The 16923-nt window shown below is 38.4% G+C and overlaps 1 protein-coding gene across 1 annotated transcript in view; it reads right to left on the minus strand.

The window, feature by feature from the left end:
- The window catches only part of NEK11 (NIMA related kinase 11), a 625868-nt gene that overhangs the window by 334466 nt on the left and 274479 nt on the right, over positions 1-16923 (minus strand). Inside the window, exon 5 of the mRNA XM_053714299.1 lies at positions 11445-11571. Within this exon, the coding sequence (XP_053570274.1) occupies positions 11445-11571 (127 nt within the window). The remainder of the gene's footprint in view (positions 1-11444; positions 11572-16923) is intronic.

The following is a 16923-nucleotide window of genomic DNA, read 5'->3' on the forward strand; positions in this document are numbered from 1 at the left end:
TCCATTTAATGGCGAGAAAAACGGTATATAATATGTGTGGGTACAGTAAATGAGTAAGAGGAAAATTACAGCTAAACACAAACACCGCAGAAATGTAAAAATAGCCATTGTCATTAAGGGTAAGAAAATTGAAAAATGGTCCGGTCATTAAGGGGTTAAAAATAAAGTAAACAAAACACACAGTGATCTGGTTTGCAATAATACTGTATATGCATCATGACAAAAAAATGTTTATGTCTAGAGACCCCTAATAAACTGTATTTCCTTCTTTTAAAAAATATATTAAAGGGACATTAAACCCAAATTTTTTCTTTCATGATTTAGATAGAGAATGCCATTTTAAACAACTTTCTAATTTACTTCAATTATCTAATTTGCTTCATTTTCTTGATATTCTTTCATGAAAAGCATATCTAGATAGGCTCAGTAGCTTCTGATTGGTAGCTGCACATAGAGGCCTCATGTGATTGGCTCACCAATGTGCATTGCTGTTTCTTTAACAAAGGATATCTAAAGATTGCGGCAAATTAGATAATAGAAGTAAATTGGAATGTTGTTTAAATTTGTATTCTCTATCTGAATTGTGAAAGAAATATTTTGGGTTTAGTGGCCCTTTAAGTTTGTTTGTATAGTCAGGTGATCACTGTGGTAACAGTGAACACATTGCAAGAAAACAGTGCTTTTATTTCTGTACTGCACAATGAGGCCTCGCTAATCTACATTATAACCCCCAAAAAGCCTGTATGGCCTGTATTTCACATGTGGTTACTCTTGATGACAATTTAGTAAGGTGATCAGAGTAACAGCAGTGGTCACTGGGCTATTTGCAAAATTATTTACTAAAATCTACCCAAATATTATAATTTTTTTTACAGTTTTGGTCATAGCTTTCTCACATACCATGAATTATAAATATAATAATGGTATATTGTGAATCTGCTGGGCCTGCTGAAAAAAACAATATATAAACTTGTGTGGAATGCGCACCGAAATTTGACTACAATAGGGGTTTAAATGTAAGCAGAAAAAAAGAATAAAATTGGCTGAGCACTGGGGTGAAAAAAAGCTTAGCAGCAAAAGGGTTAATAGACTACAGTATAGTGTAAACATAACTTTTATACTCACTGGGAAACCAAAAAATGTGTGTAACTCTCGTTATTGCGGTATTCGCTATATTGCAGTGGTCTGGAACCAAAACAGCAATACCTCCAAGGTATGCCTGTATTTAGAGAAAAAAATATGTGAACGTGTTCTCTTTCAATCTACAGTTGGATGCTGGGTGCTCTGATGAAGATTCCTTAACATAAAATAAATATATATATTTCTACTGTGTGTGATGCCGTATTGGCTCTTTTTTGCCACAATTTCCAGTTCTCCAGCAATCAGATAGTTAACTCTTCCTAGAAAGATATTACACCATTGTGTTCTAAAAGGGACATACGACTCAAATTTGACCCCCTTTTCCTCTATAAATTAACTGAGTAGGGCAAATTAAGCAACAATGCAGTATCAATCAGGGGTCAAGTCCTACAAAAAAAAAGTGTGGGAACTCACCAAGACTTCCATCACTCACAATTAATATTGTTTTTTACACACACACTCTGTATTTATTTGTATATAATCTATACATTTTGGTTAATGAAAGCAAATTAAATCCAATAAAGGGTTGAATGGTTGCCTTTAGGCCTGAGACGACTCCTCTTTCACAGTCTCACCCACTTAACATGTAATAGTCCTATTTCTGTTGAGGGGTGCTAAATAACCCAAAGCAATCCACACAGAAATGTAAGCACCATATGCTCCACACAGTTCGTGCTGATCACACAGCAGGACCGCTGACAGGCTTGCATTTAGTGTAAAGGAAATGTTACTGCCCATTACTAGAGGATCTCACTATCCCTCTAACCAGACTATGCTACAGCTCCTCTCACCAACAGCAGCAGTGTTTTCTGAAGCGTTTCTGTTCTCTTTCCAGGGGGAACTTAGTTCAACCTGCAAAAATAGTGCAGGAACTCTGTTCCCATGCGTTCCCGCTCGACTTGAACCCTGGTATCAATTCATTATTTATTTTAATATCTCTGAAATTACCTGTTGCCTTTCTTCCAGACAGACTAGAGTGTCTCGCTTATGCTTAAATATGGTGACATTAGCATAACCCTGCAATATTCTACACTCTAATTGGTTACATCATAGGGACATGAATTCCATCAGGCTATTTGAGGGGTGTATCCCTAAACTGCTATTTATTTGCAAAGCCTTGTAACTTGTACTGATAAAACAGTGTTATTGATTTTAAGAAAATGCATAAATAAAAAGTTCCTTTAATGCCCAAGAAGATTTAGTCGCTTTGCTTTTTCAGCCATTACATTCCATTTGCAGTCTTGCAATACATTAACACAACATACCAGAGCCTCGATCCGATATAAATAGTCGCCCGCAAAAGTCGGCGACGCCAAATTTTGCGCTGGTTTGGTATCACATATATGGCGTAACCTAGAAATTACGCTCGTATATTTCTGCCTTTGGCCATAGTTTTTTGGCCCATAGACAGGTATATCAAACCAGCACAGTTTGGTATCCAATATACAGCGTAAGGACTTACGTGGCGTAAATGGAGAAATCTTACTCCATTTTCACCTCGCCACAAATTACAGGAGTAGTAAGCCTTACGCTGTGTATTGGAGCCCCGTAACTCCCTAAACTAGCTGCGAAATAAAACCTAACACCTAACGCATGCGCAATGTCTATCTACCTGTCAACTGCAAACTGCAAAATAAAACCTAACACCTAACGCATGCGCAATGTCTACCTACCTGTCAACCACGATCCCCCGCCGCAATACCTGATAAAGTATTTAACCCCTAAACCGCCGCTTCCGGACCCCGCCACCACCTACATTAAATGTCTAACCCCCTAATGTGAGCCCCCTACACCGCCGCCATCTATATTAAAATTATTACCCCCTAATGTGAGCCCCTACCCCGCTGCCACCTATTTTAACTATATTACCCCCTAATCTAATCCCCCTACCCCGTCGCCACCTATATAAAATGTATTAACCCCTAATCTAATCCCCCTACACCGCCGCCACCTATATTAAATGTATTAACCCCTAATCTAATCCTCCTACACCGCCGCCACCTATATTAAATATATTAACCCCTAATCTAATCCCCCTACACCGCCGCCACCTATATTAAATATATTAACCCCTAATCTAATCCCCCTACACCGCCGCCACCTATAATAAATGTATTACCCCCTAAAATACTAAAATGTCCCTACCCTAAACTAAATTAAAAATAGCCTTGAAAAGTGCTTTTTGCGTGGCATTGCCCCAAAGTAACCAGCTCTATTACCAGCCCTTAAAAGGGCCTTTTTTGCGGGGCATTGCCCCAAAGTAACCAGCTCTTTTACCAACCCTTAAAAGGGCTTTTTGCGGGGCATTGTCACAAAGTAATCAGCTCTTTTGCCTGTAATGTAATCTAATCCCCCTACACCGCCGCCACTTACATTAAATATATTAACCCCTAATATGACCCCCCTACACCGCCGCCACCTATATTAACACTAATTATATTAGGGTTAATATAGTTAATATAGTTATTATAATATATATATTAACTACATTAACCCTATCTAACTCTAACACCCCTAACTTAATTATTATTAAAATAAATCTAAATAATATTAATAATATTAACTAAATTATTCCTATTTAAAACTAAATACTTACCTATAAAATAAACCCTAAGAAAGCTACAATATAATTAATAATTACATTGTAGCTATTTTAGGGTTTATATTTATTTTACAGGTAACTTGGTATTTATTTTAACTAGGTACAATAGCTATTAAATAGTTAATAACTATTTAATAGCTACCAAGTTAAAATAATTACCAATTTACCTGTAAAATAAATCCTAACCTAAGTTAGAAATACACCTACACTATCAATAAATTAATTCAATAAACTACAAATATCTAAACTAAAATACAATTAAATACCCTAAACTAAATTACAAAAAAAAACACTAAATTACAAAAAATAAAAAAAGATTACAAGTTTTTTAAGCTAATTACACCTATTCTAAGCCCCCTAATAAAATAACAAAGCCCCCCAAAATAAAAAAATTTCCCTACCCTAATCTAAATTACAAAAGTAATCAGCTCTATTACCAGTCCTTAAAAGGGCCTTTTGTGAGGCATTGCCCCAAAGTAATCAGCTCTTTTACCTGTAAAAAAAACAACAACCCCCCCCATTACAACCCACCACCCACATACCCCTACTCTAACCCACTCAATCCCCCCTTAAAAAAACCTAAGTCTAACCCCCAAGTGCTCCTTACCTGTCCTGAAGACCGGCGGAGAAGGTCCTGTTCCAGGCGGAGAAGTTTTCTTCCAGGCGGCGACCTCTTCTTCTTCCAGGATCCAGCCGGTGCGGAGCGGAGGAGTTGAAGACCGATGACCGCGGAGCTGAAGACCGTCCATCTAGAACTGAAGATCGGCGACGCTGGAACTGAAGACCGCTGGAACTGAAGACCGGAGCCGGAGCGTGGAGGATCCTCTTCATACGATCGCCGCCGTACACTGAATAGGAATTCAAGGTACGCGATTAAAAATGGTGTTCCTTGAATTCCTATTGGCTGATTTGAGCCTTCAAATTCCAACCAGCCAATCGGATGCAAGCTACTTTAATTCTATTGGCTGATTTGAATAGCCAATAGAATAAGAGCTACTGACATTCTATTAGCTGATTTGAATAGCCAATAGAATTACAGTAGCTCTTATTCTATTGGCTATTCAAATCAGCCAATAGAATTAAAGTAGCTTGCATCCGATTGGCTGATTTGAATTTGAAGGCTCAAATCAGCCAATAGGAATTCAAGGGACGCCATTTTTAATCGCGTACCTTGAATTCCTATTTAGTGTACAGCGGCGATCGTTTGAAGAGGATCCTCCACGCTCCGGCTCCAGTCTTCAGTTCCAGCGGTCTTCAGTTCCAGCGGTCTTCAGTAACAGCGTTGCCGATCTTCAGTTCCAGCATCACCAGTCTTCAGTTCCAGATAGACGGTCTTCAGCTCCGTGGTTATCGTTCTTCAACTCCTCCGCTCCGCACCGGCTGGATCCTGGAAGAAGAAGAGGTCCCCGCCTGGAAGAAGACTTCTCTGCCTGGAACAGGACCTTCTCCGCCGGTCTTCAGGAAAGGTAAGGAGCACTTGGGGGTTAGACTTAGGTTTTTTAAGGGGGGATTGGGTGGGTTAGAGTAGGGGTATGTTGGTGGTGGGTTGTAATGGGTGGGTTGTTGTTTTTTTTACAGGTAAAAGAGCTGATTACTTTGGGGCAATGCCCCACAAAAGGCACTTTTAAGGACTGGTAATAGAGCTGATTACTTTTGTAATTTAGATTAGAGTAGGGAAATTTTTTTATTTTGGGGGGCTTTGTTATTTTATTAGGGGGCTTAGAATAGGTGTAATTAGCTTAAAAATCTTGTAATCTTTTTTAATTTTTGTAATTTAATGTTTTGTTTTTTTTGTAATTTAGTTTAGTGTATTTAATTGTATTTTAGTTTAGATATTTGTAGTTTATTGAATTAATTTATTGATAGTGTAGGTGTATTTGTAACTTAGGTTAGGATATATTTTACAGGTAAATTGGTAATTATTTTAACTAGGTAGCTATTAAATAGTTATTAACTATTTAATAGCAATTGTACCTAGTTAAAATAAATACCAAGTTACCTGTAAAATAAATATAAACCCTAAAATAGCTACAATGTAATTATTAATTATATTGTAGCTATCTTACGGCTAGATTTAGAGTTTTGTCGGTAACGACCCGCGTAGCTAACGCTGGCTTTTTTCTGGCCGCACCTTTAAAATAACTCTGGTATTGAGAGTCCACAGAATGGCTGCGTTAGGCTCCAAAAAAGGAGCGTAGAGCATATTTAACGCAACTGCAACTCTCGATACCAGAGTTGCTTACGGACGCGGCCAGCCTCAAAAACGTGCTCGTGCACGATTCCCCCATAGGAAACAATGGGGCTGTTTGAGCTGAAAAAAAACCTAACACCTGCAAAAAAGCAGCGTTCAGCTCCTAACGCAGCCCCATTGTTTCCTATGGGGAAACACTTCCTACGTCTGCACCTAACACTCTAACATGTATCCCGAGTCTAAACACCCCTAACCTTACACTTATTAACCCCTATTCTGCCGCCCCCGCTATCAATGACCCCTGTATATTATTTTTAACCCCTAATCTGCCGCTCCGTAAACCGCCGCTACTTACATTATCCCTATGTACCCCTAATCTGCTGCCCCTAACACCGCCGACCCCTATATTATATTTATTAACCCCTAATCTGCCCCCCACAACGTCGCCTCGACCTGCCTACACTTATTAACCCCTAATCTCCCGACCGGACCTGAGCGCTACTATAATAAAGTTATTAACCCCTAATCCGCATCACTAACCCTATAATAAATAGTATTAACCCCTAATCTGCCCTCCCTAACATCGCCGACACCTAACTTCAATTATTAACCCCTAATCTGCCGACTGGTGCTCACCGCTATTCTAATAAATGTATTAACCCCTAAAGCTAAGTCTAACCCTAACACTAACACCCCCCTAAATTAAATATAATTTTAATCTAACGAAATTAATTAACTCTTATTAAATAAATTATTCCTATTTAAAGATAAATACTTACCTGTAAAATAAATCCTAATATAGCTACAATATAAATTATAATTATATTATAGCTATTTTAGGATTAATATTTATTTTACAGGTAACTTTGTAATTATTTTAACCAGGTACAATAGCTATTAAATAGTTAAGAACTATTTAATAGCTAAAATAGTTAAAATAATTACAAATTTACCTGTAAAATAAATCCTAACCTAAGTTACAATTAAACCTAACACTACACTATCAATAAATTAATTAAATAAAATACCTATAATTATCTACAATTAAACCTAACACTACACTATCAATAAATAAATTAAATACAATTCCTACAAATAAATACAATGAAATAAACTAACTAAAGTACAAAAAATAAAAAAGAACTAAGTTACAAAAAATAAAAAAATATTTACAAACATTAGAAATATATTACAACAATTTTAAACTAATTACACCTACTCTAAGCCCCCTAATAAAATAACAAAGCCCCCCCAAAATAAAAAAATGCCCTACCCTATTCTAAATTACTAAAGTTCAAAGCTCTTTTACCTTACCAGCCCTGAACATGCCTGTAAAAAAAAACATACAATACCCCCCCCAACATTACAACCCACCACCCACATACCCCTAATCTAACCCAAACCCCCCTTAAATAAACCTAACACTAAGCCCCTGAAGATCTCCCTACCTTGAGTCGTCTTCACCCAGCCGAGCCAAATTCTTCATCCAAGCGGGGCAGAAGAGGTCTTCCATCCGATTGAAGTCTTCATCCAAGAGGCATCTTCTATCGTCATCCATCCGGAGCAGAGCGGCAGCATCCTGAAGACCTCCAACGCGGAACATCCATCCTGGCCGACGACTGAACGACAAATGACGGTTCCTTTAAATGACGTCATCCAAGATGGCGTCCCTCGAATTCCAATTGGCTGATAGGATTCTATCAGCCAATCGGAATTAAGGTAGGAAAAATCTGATTGGCTGATTGAATCAGCCAATCAGATTGAGCTTGCATTCTATTGGCTGATCGGAACAGCCAATAGAATGTGAGCTCAATCTGATTGGCTGATTGGATCAGCCAATCGGATTGAACTTGATTCTGATTGGCTGATTCCATCAGCCAATCAGAATATTCCTACCTTAATTCCGATTGGCTGATAGAATCCTATCAGCCAATCGGAATTCGAGGGACGCCATCTTGGATGACGTCATTTAAAGGAACCGTCATTCGTCGTTCAGTCGTCGGCCAGGATGGATGTTCCGCGTCGGAGGTCTTCAGGATGCTGCCGCTCCACTCCGGATGGATGACGATAGAAGATGCCTCTTGGATGAAGACTTCAATCGGATGGAAGACCTCTTCTGCCCCGCTTGGATGAAGACTTCTACCGGATGGAGGACCTCTTCTTGCTCCGCTTGGATGAAGAATTTGGCTCGGCTGGGTGAAGACGACTCAAGGTAGGGAGATCTTCAGGGGCTTAGTGTTAGGTTTATTTAAGGGGGGTTTGGGTTAGATTAGGGGTATGTGGGTGGTGGGTTGTAATGTTGGGGGGGGGTATTGTATGGTTTTCTTTTACAGGCAAAAGAGCTGAAAAAGAGCTGAACTTCTTGGGGCATGCCTCGCAAAGGGCCCTGTTCAGGGCTGGTAAGGTAAAAGAGCTTTGAACTTTAGTAATTTAGAATAGGGTAGGGCATTTTTTTATTTTGGGGGTCTTTGTTATTTTATTAGGGGGCTTAGAGTAGGTGTAATTAGTTTAAAATTTTTGTAATATATTTCTAATGTTTGTAAATATTCTTTTATTTTTTGTAACTTAGTTCTTTTTTATTTTTTGTACTTTAGTTAGTTTATTTCATTGTATTTATTTGTAGGAATTGTATTTAATTTATTTATTGATAGTGTAGTGTTAGGTTTAATTGTAGATAATTATAGGTATTTTATTTAATTAATTTATTGATAGTGTAGTGTTAGGTTTAATTGTAACTTAGGTTAGGATTTATTTTACAGGTAAATTTGTAATTATTTTAACTATTTTAGCTATTAAATAGTTCTTAACTATTTAATAGCTATTGTACCTGGTTAAAATAATTACAAAGTTACCTGTAAAATAAATATTAATCCTAAAATAGCTATAATATAATTATAATTTATATTGTAGCTATATTAGGGTTTATTTTACAGGTAAGTATTTAGCTTTAAATAGGAATCATTTATTTAATAAGAGTTAATTAATTTCGTTAGATTAAAATTATATTTAATTTAGGGGGGTGTTAGTGTTAGGGTTAGACTTGGCTTTAGGGGTTAATACATTTATTAGAATAGCGGTGAGCTCCAGTCGGCAGATTAGGGGTTAATAATTGAAGTTAGGTGTCGGCGATGTTAGGGAGGGCAGATTAGGGGTTAATACTATTTATTATAGGGTTAGTGAGGCGGATTAGGGGTTAATAACTTTATTATAGTAGCTCTCAGGTCCGGTCGGCAGATTAGGGGTTAATAAGTGTAGGCAGGTGGAGGCGACGTTGTGGGGGGCAGATTAGGGGTTAATAAATATAATATAGGGGTCGGCGGTGTTAGGGGCAGCAGATTATGGGTACATAGCTATAATGTAGGTAGCGGCTCTTTGCGGTCGGCAGATTAGGGGTTAATTATTGTAGGTAGCTGGCTGCGACGTTGTGGGGGGCAGGTTAGGGGTTAATAAATATAATATAGGGGTCGGCGGTGTTAGGGGCAGCAGATTAGGGGTACATAAGGATAACGTAGGTGGCGGTCGGCAGATTAGGGGTTAAAAAAATTTTATCGAGTGGCGGCGATGTGGGGGGACCTCGGTTTAGGGGTACATAGGTAATTTATGGGTGTTAGTGTACTTTAGAGTACAGTAGTTAAGAGCTTTATGAACCGGCGTTAGCCCAGAAAGCTCTTAACTACTGACTTTTTTTTAACGTTTTGTCGTTAGATTTCTAACGCTCACTTCAGACACGACTCTAAATACCGGAGTTAGAAAGATCCCATTGAAAAGATAGGATACGCAAATGACGTAAGGGGATCTGCGGTATGGAAAAGTCGCGGCTGAAAAGTGAGCGTTAGACCCTTTTTTTAATGACTCCAAATACCGGCGGTAGCCTAAAACCAGCGTTAGGAGCCTCTAACGCTGGTTTTCACGGCTACCGCCAAACTCCAAATCTAGGCCCAAGGGTTTATTTTATAGGTAAGTATTTAGTTTTAAATAGGAATAATTTAGTTAATATTATTAATATTATTTAGATTTATTTTAATAATAATTAAGTTAGGGGTGTTAGAGTTAGATAGGGTTAATGTAGTTAATATATATAATATAATAACTATATTAACTATATTAACCCTAATATAATTAGGGTTAATATAGTTAATATAGGTGGCGTCGGTGTAGGGGGATTAGATTAGGGGTTAATATATTTAATATAGGTGGCGGCGGTGTAGGGGGATTAGATTAGGGGGTAATACATTTATTATAGGTGGCGGCGGTGTAGGGGGATTTAGATTACAGGCAAAAGAGCTGATTACTTTGTGACAATGCCCCGCAAAAAGCCCTTTTAAGGGCTGGTAAAAGAGCTGGTTACTTTGGGGCAATGCCCCGCAAAAGGCCCTTTTAAGGGCTGGTAATAGAGATGGTTACTTTGGGGCAATGCCACGCAAAAGGCACTTTTCAGGGCTATTTGTAGGGTTAGACTTAGGTTTAGTGGTAGGGAAATTTTAGTATTTTAGGGGTTAATAAATTTAATATAGGTGGCGGCGGTATAGGGGGATTAGATTAGGGTCAGATTATGGGGTAATATAGATAATGTAGCTGGCGGCGGGGTCCGGGAGCGGCGGTTTAGGGGTTAATATATTTATTGTTAGGAGTGAGAGGGGGGATTGCGGATAGAGGGCTATACGTGCCGGGTTATGTTTGGGAGGCGTGTTAGACAGTAACGGCAGATTGTATACTTTAGTAAGTTTTTTTAGGCGGCGGCAGTTTCTAAAGTGCCGTAAGTCACTGGCGACCCCAGAAATTTGTACTTACGCAGATTTCTGGACATCGCTGGTTTGTCAGACTTACGGCACTTTAGCACCTGACGGCGCCGTATATGTGATAGCTCGAGTTGCAAGCTGAAACTACGGGCGGCGCAGGTTTCCACGCTTGCGCCGAAACCTGCGCCGTATATCGGATCACGCCCCAGGTGAGTTTGAATATGTTTTAAATGCAATAATACCTTGTTAGCTGCAAATGTGTATACAAACCACCTACCATTTACGTTATTTGGATGAGCCAATCCTGACTGGAGTAAACAAGTTTAGCCGGGGTCATTGCATTAGCTAAATTATTATTATTATTATTATTATGAATATATATATATATATATATATATATATATATAAAGCAGAGTCAGGCTATCATGTGCCCTTCCATTCATCAGAATAAAAAAAAAAACAACATAATTTTGTTTAGTCTTAAACTTACAGGAAAAGGGGGCAAATAAATAATACATGTATATTGCAAAGTTGTTTTACTACACATAATCCAACAGTTTATATTAAAAGTGTTTACTAAGACTTTAAGCAAAACGTATACAACAATGCATTTATTGAATACAGTTGTGTGCTTATCCAGTGTGCATTGCTTTTTGTTTATACAGTAACAGACATACTAGCATACTAGAGAGACATGACCCACATTGCACTGCTGTCTTCAGAAAAAATCTTCAAACGTCAGTCTGCTGAATATGACAAGTCCTTTACTCACCAAATGTCAGATTTAGAGTCATATCCCTGGTGCTTCAAAGCTTCAGGGCTCATGTAATATGGGGTCCCAGTGAATGTTGTTGCCAGGTCACATGAACCCATCAAGAGACGAGAAACCCCAAAGTCCCCTGGAAGCATTTGGAACAAATAATTAATAAATGGCCTATGGCAATATGGCTATGTTTGAAGTGCTGTACTATTTGCTTTTAAATAAAATATTAAACAAGCTTTAGTAATAATGACTAGTGTGATTTTTATTTACATACAAAATGAAGAAATTAAATAATATTACAAAATGCCCTAGAGTTTATTGGAAAATAAAGGTTTACTAGTGAAGTTTACCATCAGATTGTGTGTATTTATGCTTAAAATTGTAATGTTTGCTCTTATTCATGTTCTGGTGCAAAACGGACCTGTTCTGGTTTATTATAGCATGTTAATTTAGCATTATTGATTGCAGCTAGCTATACATTTAACCCCCTAAATCAGGGAACCGCAAGAGAGCTAAACAAGAGCAGCAGTCATATGACACTACCAGTAACCAGCAGTTTCCTGATCAGCAGTTGTAATGCTTCTGGCTATTTAACGGAACTTTACAAATGTGTTCAACCCCTTTGGGGGTTAAAACACATAGGCCTAGATTCAATAAAAAACCTTTAGTGAAACTAATATCTCATAGGCAAACAAAATGACTGCAATATCACAACTTGAAAGTTGCAAAATTCAAAAACATTTGTACCCGTCCCTAGGTATATACGTGAGTTGTGAGTGACTAATCAATGCATACCTCCCAAATGCACACATCCTGTGGGATTGCCACGTTTTGGGAGATATGTCCCACTGTAGAACCTGTAGCCCCTTGGTGTCCCGGTTTCAAGGGACTGACCAAGCAGAACACAAAATCCTGCCCAAACATGCCTATGGACCTCCTAAACAAGTCCTTTGACCTCCCAGACACACACACGGACCACTCATATTCCTGCCTTTCTGCACGTAACTCCACCACACAAATTCCAGGTGGGCCACTGCCCACAAGCTTTTACCTACCACATCCCAGATATCATATGCCAGATGTTGGGAGGTATGATCAATGGAGCAACAGCTATCTCATAAGTTCCACTGTAAAGGATAGCTGCATCTCCGAAACACCTTTAAAACAATCCAGAACAAACTAAAATGGGATAAAAACAAAATATATGCTAACCTGATAAATTAGTTTCGTTCATGATGTGAGAGTCCACTAGCCATCACAGGAGGAAGCAAAACACCTCACAAAACAGAGCTTTAATCCCTCCTATTTTCCCATGATTCTTTAGTCATACATATGGCCAAGAGAAAGGTGAAAATAAGAAAATAGGTAAAGGAAAAGCATTTTGTTTTTTTCATAAGATCATATACCCAATCTGTATATTGGTTCAAAAGACCACCATGAAATAGAGCGGGGGGGAAGTTAAGGCAGGTAGAGGTACTAAACAGGCACTGTGGCCTGCAAAACATTCCTACAAAAAGCAGCCTCAAAAAAGGCAAATGTGCCAAAATAGAAGAACTTGGAAAAAGGTATGTAAAGAGAACCAAGTAGCTGCCTTGCAAATCTGTTCAATGGAAGCTTCATTTCTAAAAGTCCAAGAGGTGACGACTGCTCTAGTAGATCAACTTTCATGATTCAGATAGGGCATGTCATTTTAAACAACTTTCCAATTTACTTTTATCACAAATTTTGCTTTGTTAACTTGGTATTCTTAGTTGAAAGTTAAAGGGATAGGAAAGTGAAAATTAAACTTGCATGATTCAGATAGAGCATGTTATTTTAAGACACTTTTAAATTCACTTCTATTTTCAAATGTGCTTCGTTCTCTTTGTAATCCCCTGTTAAAAAATGAATTTGCACGCCTCAACAATAAGACTTTATTGCTCAGAAAAAAAAACACCCTTTGAAACGCTCTGCACTACGGATAATACACCCGATCATTTGATCTCACGCCTATATAAACTGCTGCTGGTCAGATATGATAATACCTTACCTTCCTATGTGGATGCTTGGCACAACGAACTAGGTACCAAAATTGAAACTAAAACATGTTTTAAAATCTTTGATAAAGCAAAAAAGACATCAGTCTCGGCCCGCCTACAAGAGATGCATTACAAATTTTTGAGTAGGTGGTATCTTACCCCCAGAGACTGAAAAAAATGTACCCACATATTGGAGGGGATTGCTGGAGGGGCTGCGGCGAGGAGGGAACATTGCTCCACATTTGGTGGACATGCCCGCTTATACGCCCCTTTTGGGAGTAAGTGTTTTTGGAGTGCAGTAGACTCTTGACATCATACCTCCTGACCCACATTATTTACTGTTTCATAGCTTACCTAAAATAACTGAAGAAGCTAAACTAAGACTTTTCACCTTGATGTTGAATTGTGCAAAGGGATTGGATCCGAGATATTGGAAATCATTACAGGTGCCAAGTTTGGAGGAGTGGAAGACTGGAGTTGGGGACCTGCTCTGCCTGGAGAGATACCACTATCTCAAAATAGGAAAACTTGCTACACATGAATATATGTCACTACTCTGGGAAGGCAAATCCGTATAGAGATAGATCATCGCCCTGGGCAGGATCCCATAACATTTCATGATATTAGAATATTGAACCTGGCCGAACACACTAATCCCCCTTCACCCTCTCCCTGTCCCCTCCCCCCCTTCTTCCCGTCCCCTCCCCCCTCTTCTTCCCCTTTTTTTTCCCTCTCCCTTCCCCCCCCCTCCCCTTCTTCTGTTTTCACTCACTACTCTTCTACTTTCCTAGACTACTCTTATAGCTTGCCACTTTGTGGACCGGTTATGTCTTACATATACTTCTGTTCTATGAATCAAGGTGCGGGAGTATGCTGTTATGAATACAAATAGGTCTAGACATGACCAGTCTACCAGGATATTTAATGTACGCTTACTATAGATTTGTGTTTTATTATTGTTAAAATTTGTTATTCTTTTAAGAGCGTTGAACAAACAAAGTTTATATAGCGGAGCAATAAGCATTTATATAAAATCTGAAGCTCCAATGTTATACGTGACTATTGTATAACTGCACTCGCAAAATGTATAACTATGTATTCACGAACAAGTTCATTCAATAAAGCTCTTCTTTATATAAAAAAAAATGAATTTGCACATATCATACACTAGTGGGAGCTAGCTGCTAATTGGTGCCTGCACACATTTGTCTCTTGTGATTGGCTAACTAGATGTGTTCAGCTAGCTGCCAGTAGTGCAATGCTGTCCCTTCAGCAATGGATAACAAGAGAATGAAGAAAATTTGATAATAGAATTAAATTGGAAAGTTGTTTAAAATTGTATGTTCTATCTGAATCATAAAAGAAAATTTTAGGGTTTACTATCCCTTTAAACCTAGGTAGGCTCATATGCTATATTCTTAGACCTTGAAGGCCGCCTCTAATCTGAATGCATTTTGACAGTTATTCACCACCAGAGGGCATTAGTTCATGTGTGTCATATAGATAACATTGAGCTCACGCACGTGAAGATACCTAGGAGCCAGCACTGATTGGCTAAAATGCAAGTCTGTCAAAAGAACTGAAATAAGGGTGCAGTTTGCAGAAGCTTAGATACAAGGTAATCACAGAGGTAAAAGGTGTATTAATATAACTGTGTTTATTATGCAAAACTAGGGAATGGGTAATAAAGGGATTATCGATCTTTTAAAACAATAAAAATTCTGGTGTAGACTGTCCCTTTAAGCTAAACTGCCAAAGTGGTTCAAGTAGCTTTCTGTCCTTTGCAGGGACATGATAAATTAATACAAAAGGAAGAATAATTTCTTAATTCTTTAGTGGCTTGAAGCTAAAATTTCAAGGCCCTTACCACATCCAATTATGAAGTAATCTCTCTTTAACTGGACAGAGAGATGGGACTACAATTTCTTGATTGGTATTTTCAGAAGAAACATAAGTCATTTTTCATATTGGTAGCGTGTTTTTTTCAGCTTTGTTTTAAGCTCTCGTTAGGAGGAGGGGGTTGATCAATATACCAAGAGTGGGGAATTAGTTATTTTTGTTTCCTACACTGACACTATGGTGTATAATTATTGTATTTATGCGTAGTAGAATATATTACTATTTATAGTGGTATGCTTTTCCTGTGTAGCAATGGAACAAGCTGGAACTGTCCCTTCTGGTATTTCTTTACACACAGTAGAGGGTAGATCCACAGATTTTTTTTGTCATCATGAAATAAATGCATGCTCTGAAAACTACTGTTTGTCCTCCAGCTCAGTTCTGCAGTTCATGCTTCAATTCTATGTTATCATCTCACAAAAGTACACCTGTAATACCTACCAAGGAGTCATGTCCTCCGCTAGTAGCTTCCTCCCATGGGGTATCTACTGATTTTAAAGCATTTGTTAGAAGTACTGTTTTAGTGGTTTTGGTGGCTATGCATCCTTCAAGTAAGTGCAAACGTTTGTCCTCTCATGCTCTGTCCAAACTTGATTTACATACAGCATATAGTGCTATCAAATCAGTACAGGATTCAGACTCTGAGGGTTCTGATCAGTCTTCAGGAGGGGAAATATCCTCTGAGGACAAGGATTCAAATCCTGATCAGGACTCTGAGGCTGTTTAATTTAATTTCAAGATTGAACATCTAAAATCTTTACTTTGCAAAGTTTAACAAACTTTAGGGGTAAAATATTTTAAGCTGGTGGTGGATAAATCTGTAAAGCACTTTGATTTATACTTAATGGCTTCTTGTCTGGACCACAAACTTCCCAGATATGTTGGAAGATCCAGATTGCCTCAAGCAGAGATCATAGATGTTCTGGCTCTTCTTTGGTCTTTTCACCTAATTTGTTTCCTTAAATCGTTCTTCTTCTGAGAGTCATAGCATGTCTCAAACAGGGACATACTTGAGCTATTCTGATTGCTTCATCATGGCCATGGCGTCTTCCACTTTGTCAAGATCTGTTGTCACAAGGACCGTTTTTTCATCAAAATCTGCAGTCTCCCAGTTCAACATCTTGGAGATTAAGGTCTAGATTATGGTTGGGGAGCAATCAGTATTTTTTGCGCACGACTCTGTATTACAAGCGGAGGGGTGTTTTAATTACTGCAAGTTTGTTTGCTCGATTTTGCGATAATGTGCGCTCCCCATACTTTCAATGGGCAAAAGTGCACTTGTATTTAAGGTTGAAAGCAAATGTGATCTCGAACGCAATCGCATTTTACGCTTAAACTTTTTACGCGACTTGAAAGTTTGCGTAAAGAGTTTGGCCTGAGAAAAAAGTTGCACTAAACAAACAAAACAATAACTAAATAAAGTTTTTCCACCTGCACTATCCACCCCCTACCCCATGCACCCATTGTAAATTACCCCACTACACTATTAACCACTAAACTGCCACACACCCATTGCAAATTACCCCACTACAATATTAACCACTAATCTGCGACGCCCCCATTGCAAATTA

The sequence above is a fragment of the Bombina bombina genome, chromosome 5 (assembly GCF_027579735.1).
Source record: "Bombina bombina isolate aBomBom1 chromosome 5, aBomBom1.pri, whole genome shotgun sequence".
NCBI lineage: Eukaryota > Metazoa > Chordata > Amphibia > Anura > Bombinatoridae > Bombina > Bombina bombina.